General features: G+C 38.3%; 2 protein-coding genes across 5 annotated transcripts in view; one reads left to right on the top strand and one right to left on the bottom strand.

The window, feature by feature from the left end:
• Nucleotides 1-18,896, top strand: part of Stap1 (signal transducing adaptor family member 1) — a 34,941-nt gene extending 16,045 nt beyond the window's left edge. For 2 of the 4 annotated variants that reach the window (XM_006250812.4, XM_017599181.2), the window contains 3 exons: nucleotides 4,755-4,824; nucleotides 6,541-6,637; nucleotides 9,210-9,671. In XM_006250812.4, the coding sequence (XP_006250874.1) occupies nucleotides 4,755-4,824; nucleotides 6,541-6,637; nucleotides 9,210-9,322 (280 nt within the window). In that variant the 3' untranslated portion in view covers nucleotides 9,323-9,671. Of the gene's footprint in view, nucleotides 1-4,754; nucleotides 4,825-6,540; nucleotides 6,638-9,209; nucleotides 9,672-12,419 lie in introns of those variants that run through there. The other 2 variants (XM_017599182.3, NM_001025115.1) reach the window with 2 other exon arrangements.
• Uba6 (ubiquitin-like modifier activating enzyme 6) overlaps nucleotides 17,524-23,992 on the bottom strand; it is a 63,819-nt gene continuing 57,350 nt past the window's right edge. The window contains exon 33 of the mRNA NM_001107213.1: nucleotides 17,524-21,009. Coding sequence (NP_001100683.1) covers nucleotides 20,871-21,009 — 139 coding nt within the window. The 3' untranslated portion in view covers nucleotides 17,524-20,870. The remainder of the gene's footprint in view (nucleotides 21,010-23,992) is intronic.

Below are 23,992 nucleotides of genomic sequence, written 5' to 3'. Positions count from 1 at the left end.
GTAAAATGATTTTCCTTTGATAAAGTCAGTAATACTTAAATGCAAGTATCAAGGCAGAAGAGCTAGATCAGCCAGGAGGTGCTTACTTTGCAAGTGTGAGAATCTAAGTTAAATCTGCAGAACTCATGGGGGGGGGGAAGAGAGAGAGGGGGGAAGAGAGAGAGAGAGAGAGAGAGAGAGAGAGAGAGAGAACAAAGAAAGAAAGGAAGGAAGATAATGACACATGTTTGTAATGCTTCAGTGAGAAAGTGGGGACAAGCAGATCCCCAGGGCTTGCTGGCCAGCCATCCTAGCCTACTTGGCAACTTGCAGTCAGTTAGAAATCCTAACGTTAAAAAAAAAAAAAGAGGTTGAAGATACATCCAAGATTGATCTCTGGAGTCTACAGGTTAGTGCACATGGGTATATGTGTACCCGTCCACAAATATACAAACAAAATAATTTTATATGTAATTAGAGTTTCTGGACTTTTAAGACCACTCCCGCTTTCAGAGTCTATAAAAACTCTGCATTTTAATAGAGATTCTGGATTATGTAACACTGTCATGGCTGACAATTTACTGTCATCCTACTTTTAAATATTAAATAAATGTCTATATTTTATATACATTAAAATTTTGAATTTACTATTCTGCGAGGATCATACTCTATTTATTTACTATAATTCTTGTACCAGTAAACCTACCAGTACATTTCATAAATAAATGTTATTCTAAATAGATCAAATATGATGGTATTGATAGTGGATAAATGGAGTAAAAATTAAATAATATTTTAAAGAAAAAATTAAAATCACAGTATTATGGTTCAACTGCCCTTATGAGCCATAGCCCCAGGGCTTCATTTGTTCAACAGTTAATATAAATAAACACTTCATACAGTAGCTATGAACAGTTACAGTTGGCAAGCATGTTAGGTGGTGAGTTAGATCCCACTTCTCTCTCTCTCTCTCTCTCTCTCTCTCTCTCTCTTTCTCTCTCTCTCTCTCTCTCTCTCTCTCTCTCTGTATATATCTTTATAGTTTTTCACAGTAAATAATTGTCAAGCTTCTTGCGGGTTCCTTATTTTATCTATTTATTATATACTAATATTTTTTAGTTTGTAGAACACACTATAATGACAAGCTGATGAACATTACCAACAGATTTTCAACTATCAGAATATAATAAAAATATTTTTAAAGCTGCAATTTACTTGATTAACAACTTAATTGGTGGCTTTGAAATAAATCCAAAAGGAGCATAGGTTATAGCTGCTAGTGAATGTTTTATAGTAAACACAGCTCTCTCTCTCTCTCTCTCTCTCTCTCTCTCCTTTCTTGACATAATATAGCTACAACATTCCCTCACCCCCTTTCCTCTTCCAAACCTTTCCATATACTCATCCCCACTGTCCCTCAGATTCAAGCCCTCTTTTTATCACTAACCTTTATGTCATGCATACACACATGCAATATATATACATCTATATCCTGCTAAATATAGCCTGCCAAGCTTCTACATTGCTTGTATATATGTTTTCAAGGTTGACCATTTGGTACTGCACAACCAAATGCTTGGGAAGAGCATCCCTCCCACTCCCAGATTCCCTCAATTGCTTATGATTCTCCGTGGAGTCGAGGCCTCACGGGTTTATTCCACTCACTTTGGAATGATCTTTGGTGTCATCCTTTTCAGCTCCCATGTTTGAGCAGTCCTGAACCCTTGGAAAAGCATCAGCTCTTTAATAGAAGATCCAAAGCATCAAATTCGGGCCTGGCCTCAGAGCTCAGTATCTACTACTTAATATGTAATTGATTTTTAGAGATAGCAGCATGAAGGAATATAAGAATTGTTTGCTGGTTGAATTTAATGTAAAGTTCTCGGCAGGCATCTGGACTGTTAAGAAGCACCTGTGTTTCCCACAAAACAAGCTAATTTTCTTTCAGGGAGGTTCCAGGAGAAATGCTCAGCCATGCACGTTGGTCAGTGATTCCGGTAAACACAAGCTGGAAAGAACAAACTGGTTTACACAGCAAAACTTGAAAGCAGTCCCTCCCAACCCCATGTTTCCAGATCAGCTGTAGGAAGGCTGCTCTTAGGAGTAAACAAAAGTTGCCGGTGCCAAACTATCAGGTGATTCCTCTCTCAGAGCAGAGCATCCTCTGTCTTTACCCAGGGAAGCGGCTGGCGAACTCTTAAGACATAAAGCTATTTTTACAAACCTCAGTTTTCCCCCCTTAACCTTGTTCTGACCAGAAGCCATGATGGCGTTATAGGTATCTAATTAGTAGCCAAGGAGGTGAAAAAATCCTTACCACAATTGCAAAAATTCAGGCCAGGACTTAAGAACAAATATTTAGAACAGCATTGAAGGCCACACTTGATTTTTTTTTTTTTTTCTCGGAGCTGGGGACCGAACCCAGGGCCTTGCGCTTCCTAGGTAAGGGCTCTACCGCTGAGCTAAATCCCCAGCCCCCACACTTGCTTTTCTTTTCGACTAGTTTCCCTTTCTGTCGTAGCCTAGGTTCACATGTACTTCTCCCGGCTGGGCCTCTTTTAAGTCCTGGGATCACAGGTGTGTGCCACCACATCTCATTTGACTCTATTTTTGATATCATAACCAGAACACTTTAAACAGCAAATTTTATCCTTTTTGTTTTTTCCTTTCCAAACCAAAAGAAAACAAAAATTGGAAGAAAAGTATGGTCTGTTTAGAGACAAAGCCTTTGAGACTCCGGGGCCACTGTTTCTCTGCACCAGCTTGACTTGGAAATGGAACCCCATTACTCAGACGCTCCTCTGTCTGCGTTCATCTCACAGCTTCCCATGAACCGATGAGATGACGTGACGACTGCCCCCCAACAATCACCCCATTATATGATATCCTTCGTGTGCCTTGGGCTGAGTGCTGCAGACATTTCCGACAGGCACAGAGGAATAACTGAGATGTGTAGCATTTTCCATGCCTTACAAATTGAACTTGCAGAAACCAATAAATATTATCTACATATGTAGATAAAATAATTATAATTTAGTGAGTGATTAAATAAGTCAAGGACTTTACTAATGGCTTTTGCAAGCATTAACGCACAGTAGCCCTAATAGTTAAGTCTTTATGTAGACTGAAAACACATACACACACACTCATTCACACACACACACACACACACACACACACACACACACACACACACAGAGTGAGGGAGAAGCTTTAGAGAGCACATATGATAGAAACAGAATTTAAGTCAACTGTCCTATCAGTCTCCCAAAGGGTAGCCGTCATTTACTATCAGGATACAGGAATTCTAATTGAAACTGAAGAGTTTTCAACAGTAACCGTCTGATTTCAAAGATGTGTTCCTGATTGGGGTGTAGGTAAGGTGAGAGCCAAGCATCTTGAACAGGCACATGCAAGACATCCTCTGTCTAAAGATTCTTTCCTTGCCAGTCTGGAACTGATTCGTGACTTTTTCTCATTAAAGAATACTTCTTATGAAGGGAGCAGGTTGGCGAAGGTTATCCCATTTTGAAAGTAGGTCATGGAGATTAAAGATTGGCTTTCCTATGTGGGATGCAACTGAGAGAAGATTTAGACATGGTTGGAGATGAGAAGAGCCCTGGAATAGGATACGGTCATACACTTTGACCCTGGAGAATATAAACTGGAAATGGAGAAGTTGTGACTCTAAACAGGGGGTGAAAATGCCCTGTAGAAGAGTTAAACCGGACGAATAATTTCTCTTAGCTCCTGAACATAAGGCAGATATTGAATCAGTTTGACATTCAGATAATTGACACCATCATACACGCTGTCAACTCACCATTAGAAAAAGTTTGGGTTAAACACAATTGCCATACCGAATGAGTTCAAAACAAACACGCTACTATTCAAAACTACCTACCATGGACACTGACTTATGTCAGCATCGGAGATTCTGAGCTGACACAGATAGCATCTTGAGATGAGCTCTTAACATTGTTCTATTGGCTTTAGAGATACTGTGTTTATAATGTTGAAATACAGAGCTGAATGCAATGTGATTTCTTGTTCTGAAGCAGTTCGTAACAAAATCTTACTATTTGGGGTGGTGACGATTTGGTGTGTTGTAAAATTAAAGAGGAAGACCCAAAGATACCCCTGCAGTATTTACATTTCCACATCCACTTACCATGTTTCCTGTCTTTTAAGATAGAAAAGTTAGCAGCAAAAGAGGGCAGAATGTGAGCTAGCACAGTAACAGGCATGGAAGGCTGTCTGCTGGGAATAGTGATGAGGCAAAATACATGCTTTGCTTTCAATAATTTATTTGTCTTTAATAAGAGGGGTATATTATTTGACCTATATGTGCCCCCATAAGATTTATTTTGTATTCCTTTAGGTTTTGATTTATGCTTTTATTTTTTGTTTGTTTGGTTTTGTTTCCAAATTTAGGGAGTGGTATACATTACGAAAGTGCTGAACCACTGAGTTACACCCCTCCTCTTTTATAGGACTTTATAGCTCTACTGTATAGGTTACTGACTTGGCTTTTTAATTTTTGTCTATTCTTTTCTCATTTACTAACATAGTGACTCAGATTTCCTACACCTCCTCATGTGTTACCATTTGCTTCAAAGAGATGTAATAATCCCAGTAAAGAAAACAGGATGCTCTACCCTAAACTATAGTTGTAGATGGACAAGTTAACTACCCAGGGCACATTTTATATTAATTTAGTTTGCACCAATACAACTGTATATTCAAAGGTGGGTCAACTATGTGTTTCATTTCAGAATGCCAAGAATCAAGCACTTCAAAGTGATATGCACTGGAAAGAACTACACCATCGAGCTGGAAAAACCAGTACGTAGCCATGTCTTTGTTGCTGATAACCTTTCTCCTGTTGCCTCCTGAATCAACCTGTAGAGAATCCAGTGAAAAGTGCAAAAACAGAACTTATCCCAAGAAGCAGATGCAGAGATGGTAAAAAGGGAGATAAGCCACTTAGGTAGGAAAGGTGAGAAGAGACACCAAGAACAGGCAGCAGAGACTGTCTAGATGATAGTTTGATTCTAACAGAGGTTCTCCCCTTTACTCTGCAAATGATTACTCAGATAATTGTTTCAGGGAATGAAGTGTTTTTATTAAAGGTCTTTGTAATATCCTCTATTTATAAATATTCAAATGAGTCTATATCGGATGGGAGGCAATCAACAGTGCCTTGCCCTTTAATACCTGTCATGCAGAAGTTCAGCAATGTCCTCTTAACAGCAGTGTGCAGAAGGCCAGGTTTCTTTTGTCTTCACCTCCTCTTCAAGCTTAGTTATTATCCCCTGGAGCTAATGACAGGCACTCTTACCCTCCAACACAATGTCAGGTACACAGTTTATATATGTAACTTAATTTTCCTATTTCCAATTCTATCATTGTTACACTTATTATGTGGGAAGTACACTGGCATTTAGACTGGTCTTGGTCATTGAAAGTGTGGTGACATGGCCTGATAATTCTTGAAAATTAGCACCTGGTTTTCTGCCTTTCTGGATACATTATTTAGCAAAAATGGATTGCGTGGTAGAATTTCTCCTGTTTTGCCTGTAAATCTTAGAGAAACACTGATTCACACAGCCCATTTTAGTCAAGAATGCCTCCAGAACTTCTCAGATTCACTTTTATGGATCCAGCTACATCTCAGCCCACCCTAAACTCAAGATTTTCTTGCCTCTGGAAGAAGCCAACCAAACCTGGCTCCAGTTGAAATTTGTAAGCAAAGTTCTAATAGAGGCAATGGACTCGATTGCTGAAGGAGCGTCCATAAGACCAAATGGGCAGAAGTGGTTCCAGTGAGGACCAGTGTGATTACTGTACCATTGTAATGGAGAACTGGACTCCTTGTCATTAGCCTCTACTGTCCACAGAGGGAAAACAGAAAGCCTAGATTGTTCTTTTACCTTTCAAACTCCTCCTAACCCTGGTTTTGAACCAGGTTGCATTTTACTGAGTTATTTTACTTCAAAATTGTTTGGAATATTCAAGGTTAACCATATTTCACTTATATACAAGTATTGACTTATGAGGTAGAGAGATTTTAGTGACCAGCAGACCCTAAGTTGCAATGAAGTATTAAGATGCTTACATTTTATTATCATTTTATAACCTAAAGAAGGTTCTTATTATAAACAGTTTAAGGGGTAGCAAATCTTATGGACTGAAAACCATCTGGTTATGGAGTTGTCTTTTTTTTCTTGTTTGTATATTTTAGTTCCAATTTCAGGAAGGGAGAATTTGGCCTACATTAAGTGATTTTTATTGTGGGAAGGCATAGTACCTAAACATTTATTGTTCAACCGACGATGGCAAATGCAACAACTCACCAGAGAATGGCCTCATAGTCCTTAAAAAAGGAGAAAACAGACATGGTTAAGAAAATACAGCTATTTAGCAAGTCACTGAAGTATGTTGTCATCTTGGCCTGTCTTTCTGTGGTCAGAAAATAGGTAGCAATCCCCACTAAACTGCAGGAGGGTATCTCTTGTTTATCCTTAGCCAGGCACTGAGCCATCTCTTTCTTTTACACAGGTAACACTCCCAAATCTTTTCAGCGTCATTGATTATTTTGTGAAGGAGACTCGAGGAAACTTGAGACCATTTATATATTCAGCTGATGACAACTTTGGTATGTCCTAGACTTTACTACTACATTAAACAAAGCAAAACAAAACCCCAAACATGCCAATGTAGAAACTAAATTTTAAAAATTTATGTCTCTCCATTTGACAACCATTTTGCCAGAGGGAAAGGCATGTCCTTGTAGATAGTCTATGAGGCATGAATTGTGATTATTAACACCATTCCATCATTCTATTTGACATCATCAAACAAGTTCAGGGACAATAGGGCAGCAAAACAATATGGACTCACGGAAGCAAAGAGAAAATGTAAAGGGATGGCCCACAACAGCATTAGATGCTTGAGACTGGGTAGAATGCCTTAGGATAAGCGAAGGCTGTGGGGATCGGCCACTTAGTAGGATTGGCCACTTGGTAGTAATGACCTCGATCCTAGTGCTTTTCCACTATGAAGGTAAAGAAGTCATAGGGATGAAGTGATTAGGAGCTACTGAAAATGATTGTTGTTGGGTCAGCTTCAGAACCTGTGGGCTCCTTTTTCATAAATCATGAACGTTAAGACAATGGTACATACGCAACAAGACCCATGTCATCAGTGCAGTTCAACACTCATTAAATTGACTTCTTTCTCATTCTAGTTTTGGACACAGTAAGGCAGACTAGACATGATCATTTATTCTGTTCTATCAATAGTCTACATGTGGGCCCTGGACAAGCTCTAAGCAGAAGAAAAGAGGTGAAAGCACCTCCAGCTACTTTGGGTTTCTTTCCCTGCGCATTTTAAAGGAAAGCAGCTTTGTGTACCTGCCCAAGGGCATATCTGGAACGCCTCACTAATTAAACAGCAGCAGGTTTAAAAGTCTAAGTTCTCACATATCACTGTTAATCTCTGGGTTTTACATAATACAAAAAAGTTCAAGAGCTCAGTCCAAAGGAGATCAAGATATCAAGTGTGGTTTTAGTCTGTGTAGGGTCCTCTCTACACTCAGCAGAGGAAGTGTCTCTATTGTGGTCACACAGTTTGCTTGGCAACCTCTATTACAGGCTTCACTGATTCTTAAGTTATGTTGACTTTATGTGTAGTTAAGTTTACTGGGTTTTTGTTCCAAAAAATTCTTTCTCGAGTCTAAAACATTCCTTCATCGTTGGCCATATGAATCTAGTTTTGGGCTCAGAGTTACTATTAAAATAACCACAGCACTTCCACTTAGTGTTTCTATCTGCTCTTTGAGTTATTAGTTCGCACAGCCTGCTTTCCTTTCATTTCTGACTTTCTCTGCAGGTTGCCTAGCTTCCGAAAACCTCTCAGAGTCTACAACCCCAAGCGTGGACACATTAACTAAACATAAAGTCAACATAATGGGCTACCTGATATGTATGCAGGAAAACACACCTACTAGAGTTCTAGGAGAGAATGATTTGTTAAAACGACATTTCCCCCAATCCCATAAGATTTCTTAAAATAAAACTTGGGGTGTGTAGAAAATCCACTATAACTTTCCTCCTCTCTGAACACTAGTCTATTGGTTCTCTATTCTACCCTGTAAAATAAACCACCTCCACGGCAATTAAATCAACATTTTTATTATTTATTGTTTTGCAAATCAGAAAATAGGATTGGATTCAGTTGGATGGTTTTCCTAGTCTCATTTTGTCACTCACATGGGCTCCAGCCTGATAGTTAAGGCTGACCTTTTTTCCACCACCCAAGTGTTTACATTACAGGCACATACCACCTCAGCTGGCTTTTGAGATTTTTCTGTAGCATTCATGGTATGGTAGACATCTTTAGCTTTAGAAAGCTTTACCTTTCCCAGTGTGCATATACTCTATTTTTTCCTTACCATACTGGGTGGAGTGTCCAAAATCTCCTGTCCTTGCTCTCAGCTTTAGGGGACAAACCTTCTATCTTTCATTACTATGTATACTATTGTGTTGGTTTTGTTTTGCTTTAATTCAGAGTGAAAAAATTTCCCTTACAATTACTAGTCGTTTGGAATGGCATTTTACCCAGACATCATGGATAGTCGCTTAATTTTGTGAACTATTTTTCTGCATATGCTGTATATGATCACATATAGTTCTTCCTTAATTGGTTGATATGGTATTTTTACTGTTTATACACACAGTTTCTGTTTATCAAATCATTCATTGATCCCACTTGGTTATAGTGTTGGATTTTCCTAATATGCAAAAATGTGCTTGCTTATGAGGTATAGTGTGTTTTTACTAAGTGGATTTACTTCTCCTATTTTACCTTCTAGGTTTCAGTATGGCTTTGAGTCCATCTTAGACTCCCGGGCTTTGTACTTGAGCTGGGAACATAGGTCAGACAGAGATCCTGCATTTATTCCCCAGTTCCCCTCTTTCCCCCAAGTTAAAAACAAACGTAGCTGTTCTAAAGTCCATCTGATAATTCCAACATTTGGCTGCTTTCCTATTGACTTCTGTGATTTTCTCTGGAGAACCAGAGGAGCAGTCACATTTCTCTAGCGTTTTGTGTACTGAAATTTTCCTGTGTTTCAAGTAATTCTGGGTTTCAGTTTGGGCATTTTGAATATTATTGCAATGTCTTTACATCCTTCTACAGCCTCTGCAGCACTTCCTTCTTTTTAGCAGACATGATTGCTGCTAGGGTAAAGCAGCTGGCTCAACTGCTGTGGGAAGAAGCTCTGCGTCTGTTTCCTTTGTTTTGCTGCTTTGGGTTTGTACACCTCAAGATACCGTCCTAGGTGCCGGGCAATGGTCCACACCGCAGCCTAGTTCTCAGAGCCTTCACTGCACCACGTTGTCAGAAGTCATTCATCAGCTAAAGGACACTGAGTTTGTGACCAGAGCAGTAATGACATGGCGGAGCAAGTATCTCTGGAAAGGACAGCTGAGTCATATGGTAGATGCAGTTTTAGCTTTTTGAGAAATCTGATTTCCAGAGTGTCTGAAACAGTGCAATCACCTCCAACAGTGAATGAAGAATTCTTTCCCCCATGACCTCCCCAGCAATTACCCAGTTGTTGATGACCTTAGCCATTCTGAATCGCATAAGATTAAAAATCTAAAACGTTTTGATTTGCTCTTCTCTAAGGATATTCAACACTGTTTGAGATATTATTTAGCCATTTTTTTTTCCTGAGAACTTTCCATAGCCCATTTTTCAATTAGGTCATTTGTTTTCTTGGCTTTTTAAAAGAATTCTTTATATATTCTGTATTTTAACCCTCCATCTGATGTATATAAAGACTCTTTCCCAGTCTGGGCTTCTTCTTCATGACTGTTCTTTTGCCATACAGAAACTTTTTATCTATCTATCTATCTATCTATCTATCTATCTATCTATCTATCTATCTATCTTTCTTTCTTTCTTTCTTTTCATGAAGTTCCACTTCAAAAAAAACAACAACAAAAAAACCAAACAAACAAAAAAAACAAACAAACAAAAAACCAACCCAACTGTTGGCCTTATTTCCTGAGTGAAGTTTTATTACACCTGTATCTTGTAGGGCTTTGTGTATTTTTCCTTCTAGCAGTTTCAGCATTTGGGGGATTTACATTGAGACCTTCGCCTATATGAGTAGATTTTTGTTCTGGGTGATAGTTGTATCTCTAATGTCATTGTTTTACATGTGGACACCCAGTTTTCCCAGCACCATTTGTTGAAGATGCTGTCTTTTTATCTGTGCTTTGAATTTTGTCAAGTATTAGTCAGATGGCTTTCCTTATGCACATTCTTGTTTGGGTCTTCTGGCTTGTTCCACTGGTTTTGTGCCATTGTCGTGTCTTTATTTGTATAGTTCTGTAATAATAACCTGAAATGAAGAGCTAAAGTGGTCAATGACTGCTGAGAGGAAGAATCAGTGTCCTCCAGGGAGAAGTTTTCATATGCACTGTCCAATCCCAAGTGTTCAGTTCTGGACATATGTACATACTGGCAAAGGTCAAAGAACTCAGTAAGTTATATATCAGTATATACACACATATACATATGTGTAAATATGTAACTATAGAAAAAAAGTCATGAATTAGGGAGAGGCACACAAGAGTTGGAATCAAAGTAGGGGGTAGAATGATGTGGAGACAATGCTCCTTTATTTTCTAAAAAAAAAAAAATCCTATTAAAAATAAGTAATTTGGGGGCTGGGCGTGGTGATGCACACCTCTAATCCCAGCACTTGAGAGGAAGATCTCTATGATTTTAAGGCCACTTGGCTATACACAGAGTTCTAGGACAGCCAGGTATGCATAGACAGATTCTGTGTCCAAAACAACAAACCAACAACCCTAAAATATAAATAACTTCTTCCTCCCATGTGGAAAAATATACCCGGAACCTGACCTCCCACTTTAACTGACATAATGCAGTTCCAAAATATGCTTCTGTTCTTGCTACTTACATCTAGCTGCATTTTAAATTTTCAGTGATATTCAAATCCTTAGACAATTTCAGTGTGAACATTTTGTATCTGAAACAAGAGAAGCAGCCCCTGGAATCTCTGTGTGAGCGGAGCTCATTGTTGAGTCGGAATGTGTCACAACTGATACAACATCAGGTGGCTGGCTCTCTTCCCCGGTTCTTACCTCTCTTGGACTTCTCTATCCTAAGGACCACTATTCCTGGCTATCTAGGTAAAACAAGGGGCTTGTATTGTCATGACGTCTAGTGAGCTAGGCACTGTGCCTCTTCTAACAAGTTAAGGAAAAAATATGCAAAAGCAATTCTAACTCTTAAGTTCTTTAAACCCATTGTCTTGATTTCTATGGCCTGAAAGGGTTTTCTTTTCTTTTTTTTTTCTTTTTTTTTTTTTTTTTTTGGTTCTTTTTTTCGGAGCTGGGGACCGAACCCAGGGCCTTGCGCTTCCTAGGTAAGCACTCTACCACTGAGCTAAATCCCCAGCCCTGAAAGGGTTTTCTTTGGGATGTTAGGACCAGGAGCAAAGAAAACAAACAACAGAAGACACCAAAAACCAAAACAAACTGAAAATGGCTTGCTGACTAAAACTGTAAATAATTTTAAAAACAGACAATCATATTATTATTGCTATTTGACTGAATTGGTTTGGTTTGCTTTGTGATCAAGAGAATATTACTGAAATTCCTTGCATCTGATTCCCTTATTACTGTTATTGACTGATCAGGAGAACAGGTCCATTATAGCGGCCTGCGGAGCCTTTTCAAATCAGAAAAGCTTCTGGAGAGTAACATTCAAAAGCAAAAAGAAGAAAAATAGGACTTCCTGAGAAAAGTTTCATTTGAAGAAAACTTTGTGAAATCTGGTGATTTGTTTCTGGGACAGACTTGCTTGATGAGGCAGTAGAAATGCTAGACCACTTAAGTTTAATTTGTCTTGAGCTGGAAATTGAAGTTGTACAGTACTTAATTGTTCAGGGATCTGGAGATGTGGAATGGGTCAACAATGTGTTATACGGAGTACCAATAACAACAAACTGGGGTTCTTTGACCCTTACAAACCTGTGTTTGTCCAGCTTCCTCCCCCCGACATCAGAAGGCAAGAGCAGCAACAGAAATAGAGTAGTCAAGAGATACTGTCTCAATTGATTTCCTCAATGTCAGAAATTGCCAGTGTAAAAAGTCATTTCAAAATACGGCCTGGAAGGTGCATCGAACATGAAGCTAAAGCATAAGGAATGCATGACATCGTAGGTGTAAGATACAAAGATGTTAAAGAAGCTTGGACATTCCACACCTAATTATCTAATACTAACGTACTGCCAGTGTTTGGGAACAAGAGAACCAACTTCTATTGAAGCAGTGAGAAACTTGGTCCTGAAGTATCGCTTCATTAATTAATCAAGACTTTCTATTCATAACTTCTAGGTGAAGAGCCCAACATGGAGGAGAGGAGCGAGAAGCTTAAGAAAAGTCCACACAAGGCATGAGATAACGGGGCACCCGCCTTCATGTATCTTGTTACTATTTTCAAAAGGAAGACTTTCACTTTTAAAGAAGACATTCTCTATTTCCCTGACCTAGTTTCTAAACCACTCATTTGGGCAGAAGAACAAACTGATTTAAGCATATAATTTGATTATCAGCATGAACATAATTTACTTGCCACCAGCTCTCTGTAGAGGAACTTGATACACACATTTCTTTGCATTGAGTAGAAAAACGTTTCTGCTACAGCCAAGGGTTTGCTCCCTCTTGGCTTCAATTTCACATAAGCAATTTGCACTGCAGAGTATCTAGTTCCCCTCAATCTTTCCAATCTCCTAAAGCCTTACTAGGTTTCCAGTGTATCTGATAAAACTAATTAATCAAATAAAGGTTATTTAAATTTTCTAGTTTGGAGGTCACAGACATGGAATAAACTAAGAAACACCCATCTGGTGTAAATGCTATATGCCACATATTCATTTTAGGTTTTTTGATGTTGTCTTTTTACTAGTTCAAAACTAAGCTATATAGCTTTAAAGGACAATAAAACACATTTCATTGTTTCAAATTTAATACTATACATGCTAGTTATGGTGATTCATTTCTTTAAAAGCATGGAACCTCCACCCAAACTAGATCTCTTGAATCACAATTTCAGTCATACTATTTTTTTTTTCTTTTTTTTCGGAGCTGGGGATCGAACCTGGGGCCTACCAAGCGCTCTAAAACTGAGCTAAATCCCCAACCCCCATACTATTCCTTCTTTGAAAATAAATTCCTAAGTTGATTTCAGTGGTCACACAGTTGAAGAACCATGGAATTAAGAACAAAACGAGGGGCTAGAGATGGTTCAGTGGTTAAGAGCACTGCTTGCTCTTCCAGAGGTCCTGAGTTCAATTCCCAGCAACCACATTGTGGCTCACAACCATCTATAAAGGGACCTGATGCCCTCTTCTGGTGTGTCTGAGGGACAGTATATTATTAGTATCTTATAAAGATGCTAATAAGAGATTAGGACTCAGAAGAAAGACTATAGGAGACCAAGGGAGAAGATGGCCACTTATGTGACAATAAAAAGAATATACATTCTAGTTTTGATGCTGGAAGTCTTAAAATGCCTGGTTGTTCTATTGTCCCCTCTAAACCCTATATTTGTATGGAGCTCCAGTCAGTTAGTGAGCTACCTTCTAAGGTTTTCCTTTAATTTGCTGAAATAGAATTTCTGAGGGTTGACCTGCATTTTTGGCTTGTTAGTGTGATGTTAAATTTCTGTGGTGATGGTGGCAGAGGCTTATGTAGAATCGGATAAGTCTGTCTTTTAAATGGATAGTTAGTGTTAATGAGAATTCTTAGATCTGGGATATAATGTAAGCATTATTAATAGAAAGTTGATAAGAACACACAGCACCGTTAGCTTATGCACCAAATGAGGTTCCAAAACAAGAGAGTGGTGAGCTTTAACAAAACATCTAAAACTCTTAAAGTCTTTTAAAAGCTAGACTTGCAGAGCTGGTGAACAACATGGATTGGCTGCAATGGACAGAGAAGGCTAAGCCCAAGGCATAGCTAGGAAGTTCCTCCTAGAAAGTCATAGACATTTAGCTAGGAAATAAGCCCTGCAGAGGTTTCTACAGCAACTATGGAAGCCATGAGGTATTAGAAGAAGAAATATTTTCACAAGATTTTATTCTTAATGTGCATTTTACATGCATGTATGTCTATGTGGGGGAGCCAGATACCCTAGAACAGGAGTTACAGACAGGGGTGAGCCATGAGGATTCTGGGAATTGAACCAGGATTCTCAGAAAGAACAGCCAGTGGTATGAACCACTGAGCCATCTCTCCAGCCCAGAATATTTTCAATGTATTAATGGATATTAAAAAAGACTAAAAAAGTTATCTTGGTATATAAAAATACATATTGACTGTTCAGACACTATAGTATATAACAGGATAAAATATGTAAAGGAAATGAGCAATGAACATTGGAATTAACAAAGTTGACACCTGTGTAATAAAGAACTCTAAAATTTAGTGCAGTATGTCCATGGACTTGGCAGGTCAACACAAGAAACAATGGAAAGACCCTGCTTTAGGAAGTCTAGACCTGAAAACACTTTAAAAGCTTGTTTACTCACAGCTAATGCCCAAGGCTGTTAACAATTTTCTCACATGGAAAATCTCTAGGTTTCTTCACAAACTGATTCTAAGAGTTAACTTTTCAACAGATTCAATATGCAACGGAATGAGAGCAAGGCAGCAAACGTGCTTTGACCCAACCATGGAAGTCTTATATAGGGGCCAGGAGTGGCAATTTTCTACATGAGGATTTGGTTTTGGAAATATTGCTGTTTGAGGAATATGTAATTTACCAAAGGTAATGATTAGGATTAGTTTTATTTTGTGTGAACTTGCAGAATTTAATAAAAAAAAAAACACTAGTTAAGAGAAAACAATGCATATCATTTAAGAAAACAGAAAGCATGATGCATTTTAATTAAGATTTAGCATAAAATCAGTAAACATATTTTGGGAGGAATGAAATGTCCAACTATAAAAAGGAAGGTGAGAAGAGTAAAGAGAGACACTCCCCAGATGGCAGAGAAAAGTTAGAGCTTGACAAACCGTCATAGATGCTAGAAGAACAACTGTCTGGGGAAGATTCTAGCAATACCTCCTGACTACCAAATCCAAGCACGTGTGGTACACACTAGGCAAATGTCTAAAAACTAGAATATGTGAAGACTCAAAAGTTAAGTAGACTGAAAAATTATTCCTTGAGAGTACCAACCAAAAAGAAACTCGAGATTGCTAAGGAGAAAACTTCAAGGCACAAAGAGATATTTCATACTGATAAGATACAATTCATCAGGACAATGTGGCAAGCTAGATTTACAGTCCTAGTCACTGTTAAATGCTGTGAAGAAACACCACGAGCAAGTCAACTTTCATCAAAGGAAGTACTTAATTAGGGCTAATAGTTTCACGCTAGTCAATGATCACCATGCTGGGAAGTATGGCGGCAGGCATGGCACTGGAGTAATCCTTGAGAGCTGCATGTTGATCTGGAGGCAAACACACCTGAGTGCACACACACACACACACCCTGGCCAAGGTTCACCCCTAGAGACACACTTTCTCCAACAAGGCTACACCTCCTAATCCTTCTAAATAGTATGAATACTCAAATATCTGAGCCTAGCGGGCCATTCCTAAACAAACCACAAGTGTACTTACTAATTTTGGTTCAGGATGTATAAAACAGAAATACATCTGGGAGAAAACAGCAAATAAATATAATAGGTGATTTTTAATATAAATTTTATAATTCACATAGTTTATTAAGGATATAGAAAATTTAATAATATTAAGATTTGACACGTGCTTCAGTACTACATCCCATATGACCCTGGCTTCTAAGGACTTTTTAAAGCATATGGTTTTTGTAATACTCTTCATTTTGAGTTTTAGTTTAGTTGGATGTTGGTTAAGAAAAAAACTGAAATTTTCAGAACCAGACAAATAGTGAAGACTCTGGTAACTTCAAACCACATTTGGAACTTTGAAGGGATGAACTTTAAAGGTAAGGGTAGACAAGAAATAAAAGAATAAACAATCTGAAGTTCTATCTTGAACGCCATTAGAAGGGCTAAGAAATTGGAGGGCCTGAATGAAATTCCATCACAGTGATTTTAGTCACTAGTACCTAGGATCTTGGCAGAAACAAAAGGTATGTGTGTGTGGGAAGAAGTCTTAAAAAATAAAAATATTATTCTGCTTTTAAATAATTTTTGTACATTTTCAAGTAAAATATTGGCAAGTAATTAAAAGTAAACTGGATAGAGAGAAAGAACAGATGAAACAAAGAGAGTTGACAGACTCAGAAGGCTTTCCATTCTCAGACCACGCTCACTCTTTGAGCAGGAGGGATGGCTGAGTGGTTACCAGCACTTGCTGTTCTTGTGGAAGAGAGGGCCTCATTCACAGCATCCATCCCATATATGCTCTCTTTTGGCCTCTGCACATACATGGTGCACATAAACACAGGAAGGTATGCACGCTGCATGAACACACAAACCACACAAATGAGACTTAAAAACATTTTTTTTTTTTAAGAAAAATGAGAACTGCTAGAGTGACCAGTTTGCAAGTTTACAAAGAAATCTGAGAATAGAATATAGGGGGTGATGAATAATCATGACATTTTAACAGAAAAAATAATTAAGTGTGAGAAACAAATTTTGGCAATCATAAAAAAAATCAGCCGCAGTGATGGTGACAGTATATTATTAGGACAAAAAAGGAAAGAAACAAAGGGTTCAGTAAGAGCCACACACTTTTTCTAATGCTACCTTGGCAGTACTAGAAAAAAAACAAGACAAAAAAAAGACGAAGTATTCCTGGTATAGCATTAGCCATCATGTCCAGAATGAATTCCTTATGAATTACAACTTAAGCCTGAAAGGCAAAACTAATGTACTTAGAAGACAAAGATTTCCCAGGCTGGGAATGAAGTCTTAATTATGAAACAAAAGACTGGCCGTGCCAAGTATCTAACTTTTAGCTTCCGAACAGAAGATATTTACAACTATGGGGACAACGAAGAATATGACTTATAAAGATCTTCCATGTATCAAATGAAGAAAATCATTCCCAAAACAAAATGTAGATGTGTCACAGATCTGACAAGATACTTTCCAAAAAGGAAAGTAGAAATGATCAATAAATTTGTGAGAAGATGCCTCATGCCCTGTCATAAGAGAAAAGAGGAAACGGTCAATAACATGCAATAATTTGTCTACCGCTGTCAGAATGCAAAAGCAAAAACCATACAAACTGATCACAGTATGGAGAAAATGAACATATCCAATGCTTGCTTAGCATAGGGAGATGTTAACATGGGAAATGTCAGAAGGAGGAAAGAGAAGTAGGGAAGGGGGAAAATGATGTAGTTATAATTTCATTTCAAAACTAGAATTAAAAAAAGAATATCAACAAACATGCGATTTTTATTCTTAACATACTACTTGCAACTGAAGAGAAATGTGTGAATAAAACACATTTATTTTAGAACTGTAATTATCCCAGAACTAAAAACATCTTCATTATTCACAGTTAATACAACAGTCAATGAACTGGTACATTAATAAACAGTAAACTACTACAGTAATGGTAAATAAAGTATGGCTACAACAAACACGGATGAATTATGATGGATGACAGACACAAAACAATGCAGACAATTCTTTACACACAGTTCAGAAGCAGGCAAAACTAAACTGTTCTGTTTAGATTTGCAATATATACCAGGGATAACTCCAAAAGAAAAAAATGAGGCAACCGTTAATACAAAAAGACAACAGTAATTATTAAGGGTATTTAAAATGTTTGTGACTGGAGAGGGATTCGGAAGGAATTGGATACCAATGTTTTACTGATTTCAATATTGGTTAGATTAAAAAATGACCTTAGAATTATTCCTTAAACTGTATATTCACATTTTACATACTTTCAACATGCATTTTTCAACTACAACACGGACGCTTTGGGGGCTGGAATGAGGGCTCAGTGGTTAAAATAACTGGCTGCCCTTCCAGAGAACCTGTGTTTGCTCCCAACGACTAATACGGCAGGTCACCACGGTCTGTAACTCCAGTCTCAGGGGATCCAACACCCTCTTCTGGCTTCTTTAGCACTGCATACATGTAGTGCATGTACATGCAGGCAAAACATATCACTCACTCACTCTCACTCTCTCTTTCACACACACACACGCACGCACGCACGCACGCACGCACGCACACTCTCTGTCTCACTCAACATAAAAGCAAACACAAATTACCTGTTGACACTTCATCTGACTCCTAAGATCTAAACTTGGTGATTTTTGTTTTTGAGTTGGGACTCAAACCCAGAGACTTATGTACTTGTCTACTGTAGAGTTACAATCCCAGCTATGGCTATAATTTTGTACACTGATGCTGTCCCAACAATGTGCCATGAAAGACAAAATGTAATATAGTGACTCCAAGTTCTACTTCTGGAACTGTATATAAGGACTAAGACACGTAACACAATTGCTCCAAATCCTATAAAGAACTGACTTTAGAAACCTCAAACTAAGTTTCTCCTGGAGTGACTATTTCTGCCTTTTTTCTCGATTATTTTGCACCTCTACAGTAAAGTTAGGACTTTGAGTTTGCTAAACACACACTCCTTCTTTGGCTTATATGCCCCATACCAGTCTGCCCAAAACATAAACTCAAGGAAACAGTAGCAGCATTAACCACAGAAAAAGGGGTGTAAGTAAATTCTCTATGACGAACCACAGAGCATGGTCTAGAATGACACCTAAAATCTCTTTGACTTACTTTTAGTATAAAAAAAAAAAAAAAGAAAGAAAAAAAGAAAAGAAAAGTGAATGGAATAACCCCTTTTTTTCCTTCTTTCCTTCCTTTTTTTTTTTAACCCAGTATTCAATAGCTGTATTTCAGTAGCAAGCATCTTAAGGTACAAATAAACAAAAACAAAAAGTCATTAACTTCATTATGGCTTTTCAGTTCAGTAAAACTGAGTAGGACAGTAATAATCATTACCTACAGAAAACCAAAACCAAAATCAAATGACAAAATGGTTGTGATTTTAATTACAAACAAACCAAACCTGGTTGACTTTATTTATTAAAGCACTCTGCAAAGCATGGTTCTTACTCACTTCCAAAGCTATGTGAAGACTTAAAAGTGAACAGAGCCAAGCTATTACTTCATGTTTGAGGATTCCTGAATGATCACCTAGAAAATATGTTCTACCAAAGAACAGAAAACAAAAAAACGTTGGAAAAAGGACTTCTTCCCCTCATTAAGTTCTAAGTCACAGAGCCTTTGATGTTCATGGATTTAATGTATGAACAATGGGAAAGGGTAGGATATGATAAAAACTATAGTTTATTTTTAAGGTAGACAGTTCTTTAAAATGGATCCTGTCCATTTCTCTCCATCTCTCAATGAACAGAACATTTTATTACACAAACTCACCCCATTTCCCAACTGGACACTTCATAAAAGGAGGAAACAAAAAGCTGGTCACCACCACAGAGATGGTAAATTGTTTGTAAATGGAAAGTAAGTACAGAGTGTAGAGAGATACTGTTGGAGTTAATACTGGTGTAATCTAAATTTTAATTCATCAAAGTATTTAGTAATGGTCTAACAAGAGTAGGAGCTCCAGGCGAGTTACTTCTAGAGGCTGTAAGCCCTGTTTTAGAATCCATGATAACCCTTGTAAAAAATACTCACTTGCTGTTTTCACTGATTTCATAGTCAAGTACTGTTTATATATTTTAATGGACCCAATTATATCATTAGTTCAAACTGTTTATATCAGGAAACAGAATATTTCTCTCAACAAGGAAAAACCTAAAAAAATATAATTTTTTCTATTTCTGACAATTCCCAATTTGGGAATGAAGAATAAAATGACATGCTTCCCTTAAAAAAAAAAATACTATATATATATTTTCTCCATTACATTGCAGGAAAGGAAAAAAAAAGACAATTTCATTAGTATTAAATTTCTAATTTTCATCTATTTCTAAGAATACTCCCTCTATAAAATATTTTGGTCTTATATACTATGACTAGTTTAGACTTCCAGATAGATAAAGGTGTATTAACAATCAAATAATTAGCCATATTTATCTGCTCACATTCATGGATTTTCTATGAGAGTTTCAGAGTGCATAGAATACTGTTAACATTTAGTCCAAGTTAACATGTCATCTTACCTCATCACATCAGGGAGAATCCTGACTTAGGGGAGGAAGTAATATACCACACTGCTAGCAGAGGTAGGACACTAACTGTAACTACAGTTTTAAATCTCTACTCTTCATCTATCACTGCCATCCCTCCTCTTGGCTATGAAATGTTCAAAGCCTAATCATATAAGCAGTAAAGTGCCACACTATTTATACTGAAATAATGGGTCTCAAATACCAAATAAAAAAGAAAACTTTGAAATAGGATTAGGCTTTTTTGGAGAGCACGAATTTACTATTTTCAATTTCTTCACCTTTATTTCTTCTGGTCATAGATAAATGATTTCTTGTTCCTTCTTTCATCCACAGGGCTTAACAAACAATCTTGCAAGCATTAGAACATGGTACTCCAGTTCAAAGTTGCTGTGATCATAACTGTAGGAAGCAACAGACAATGTGTACTATGCTTCAAATGTTTTGCATTTCTTCACTGTAGTTAAGTTTCTTTCCTACTGATGTTTCCCTTAAATTAAGGCAAAAAGAAATCCACAGTATTATGAGCTGATTAATTTTAGCTTCTGAATTAAGTACACTTTCCAAAATAAAGTAGTCCTGAAGTGTTTCCACGTCAATGTCTACTCATCAGTGTCATGACTGAAGTAGTATCTTACTGGAGGGCCTGGCAAATCTTCATCTCCATCAGCGTCTGGGGCAAACGACACAGTAAGATCCACATATTTCTTCTCAGTGGAAGGCTTCACAAGTTTGTGCATTCTAAGAATAAACAAAGATAAATACTTTCACCATTTGATTAAATGAAAGAACTTTTTGCTTAGTGCTAGTCAGCGACTGGACTTGCATATATACTTTAAATATATCAATATGCCTATTATTATACATTAATCTTTCCTTACTAAAAGTTCCAAATTGAAAACATGTTATGTCTTCTGGTCATGACAAAAAGATACAAAAGGCAGATCTTCCTGGTTGCGGCTGCCGCGGAGAGCTCATAAGCAACACCCCACGAACAAACTTGAGCCTTGGGACCACAGGTAAGACCAACTTTTCTGCTGCAAGCGACCTGCCTGGTGAACTAAGGACACACAGAGGCAAAATTCCTCTAGGACCAGACACTTCCGGTATTTAGCGGGAGTACCAGACCCTGCCCGCAGCAGCTCTCTGCTCCCAAACCCCGTGGGAGAGAGCCCTCACCGCCTGGTCAGGTGGGCACTCCTGAGACTGCAGAGCGGAAGAGACCACCAACACTGCCCACCCCTGCATACATCCCTGGCCCAAGAGGAAACTGTATACGGCCTCTGGGTTCCCGTAGGGGAGGGCCCAGGAGCAGGAAATCCACTGCGTCTAAGACACCGCCGGAACCTGAAGGGACCGACCAGATAAATAGTTCTCTGCACCCAAATCCCATGGGAGGGAGAGCTAAACCTACAGAGAGGCAGACACGCCTGGGAAACCAGAAGAGACTGCACTCTGCACACATTACTGATTCCAGAGGAAAACACGAAACGCCATCTGTAACCCTAGTGCATGGAAGCTCCCGGAAAGGGCGGCGCAGATCTTCCTGGTTGCGGACACCGCGGAGAGCTCATAAGCAACACCCCACGAGCAAACTTGAGCCTCGGGACCACAGGTAAGACCAACTTTTCTGCTGCAAGTGACCTGCCTGGTGAACTCAAGACACAGGCTCACAGGAACAGCTGAAGGCCTGTAGAGAGGAAAAACTACACGCCCGAAAGCAGAACACTCTGTCCCCATAACTGGCTGAAAGAAAACAGGAAAGCAGGTCTATAGCACTCCTGAAACACAGGCTTATAGGACAGTCTAGCCACTGTCAGAATTAGCAGAACAAAGTAACACTAGAGATAATCTGATGGCGAGGCAAGCGCAGGAACCCAAGCAACAGAAACCAAGATTACATGGCATCATCGGAGCCCAATTCTCCCACCAAAGCAAACACGGAATATCCAAACACACCAGAAAAGCAAGATCTAGTTTCAATATCATATTTGATCATGACGCTGGAGGACTTAAAGAAAGACGTGAAGAACTCCCTTAGAGAAAGACAGGAAAACATTAATAAACAAGTAGAAGCCTACAGAGAGGAATCGCAAAAATCCCTAAAAGAATTCCAGGAAAACATAAATAAACAAGTAGAAGCCCATAGAGAGGAGACACAAAAATCTCTGAAAGAATTCCAGGAAAACACAATCAAACAGTTGAAAGAATTAAAAATGGAAATAGAAGCAATCAAGAAAGAACACATGGAAACAACCCTGGATATAGAAAACCAAAAGAAAAGACAAGGAGCTGTAGATACGAGTTTCACCAACAGAATACAAGAGATGGAAGAAGAATCTCAGGAGCAGAACATTCCATAGAAATCATCGACTCAACTGTCAAAGATAATGTAAAGCGGAAAAAGCTACTGGTCCAAAACATACAGGAAATCCAGGACTCAATGAGAAGATCAAACCTAAGGATAATAGGTATAGAAGAGAGTGAAGACTCCCAGCTCAAAGGACCAGTAAATTATCTTCAACAAAATCATAGAAGAAAACTTCCCTAACCTAAAAAAAGAGATACCCATAAGCATATAAGAAGCCTACAGAACTCCAAATAGATTGGACAAGAGAAGAAACTCCTGCCATCACATAATAGTCAAAACACCAAACACACAAAATAAAGAAAGAATATTAAAAGCAGTAAGAGAAAAAGGTCAAGTAACATATGAAGGCAGACCTATCAGAATCACACCAGACTTTTTGCCAGAAACTATGAAAGCCAGAAGATCCTGGACAGATGTCATACAGACCCTAAGAGAACACAAATGCCAGCCCAGGTTACTGTATCCTGCAAAACTCTCAATTAACATAGATGGAGAAACCAAGATATTCCATGACAAAACCAAATTTACACAATATCTTTCTACAAATCCAGCACTACAAAGGATAACAAAGGGTAAAGCCCAACATAAGGAGGCAAGCTATACCCTAGAAGAAGCAAGAAACTAACCGTCTTGGCAACAAAACAAGGAGAAGAGAAGCACACAAACATAACCTCATATCCAAATATGAATAACAGGAAGCAATAATCACTATTCCTTAATATCTCTAAACATCAATGGCCTCAACTCCCCAATAAAAAGACATAGATTAACAAACTGGATACGCAACGGGGACCCTGCATTCTGCTGCCTACAGGAAACACACCTCAGAGACAAAGACAGATACTACCTCAGAGTGAAAGGCTGGAAAACAACTTTCCAAGCAAATCGTCGGAAGAAGCAAGCTGGGGTAGCCATATTTGATTCTAATATCAAATAAAATCAATTTTCAACTAAAAGTCAACAAAAAAGATAAGGAAGGACACTTCATATTCATCAAAGGAAAAATCCACCAAGATGAACTCTCAATCCTAAATATCTATGCCCCAAATACAAGGGCACCTACATACGTAAAAGAAATCTTACTAAAGCTCAAAGCACACATTGCACCTCACACAATAATAGTGGGAGATTTCAACACACCACTCTCATCAATGGACAGATCATGGAAACAGAAATTAAACAGAGACGTAGACAGACTAAGAGAAGTCATGAGCCAAATGGACTTAACGGATATTTATAGAACATTCTATCCTAAAGCAAGAGGATATACCTTCTTCTCACCACCTCATGGTACTTTCTCCAAAATTGACCATATAATTGGTCAAAAAACGGGCCTCAACAGGTACAAAAAGA

The sequence above is a fragment of the Rattus norvegicus genome, chromosome 14, assembly GCF_036323735.1.
Source record: "Rattus norvegicus strain BN/NHsdMcwi chromosome 14, GRCr8, whole genome shotgun sequence".
In the NCBI taxonomy this organism is placed as follows: domain Eukaryota; kingdom Metazoa; phylum Chordata; class Mammalia; order Rodentia; family Muridae; genus Rattus; species Rattus norvegicus.
Note: the sequence above shows the minus strand (reverse complement) of the source record. Positions and strands in the feature narration are given on the sequence as shown.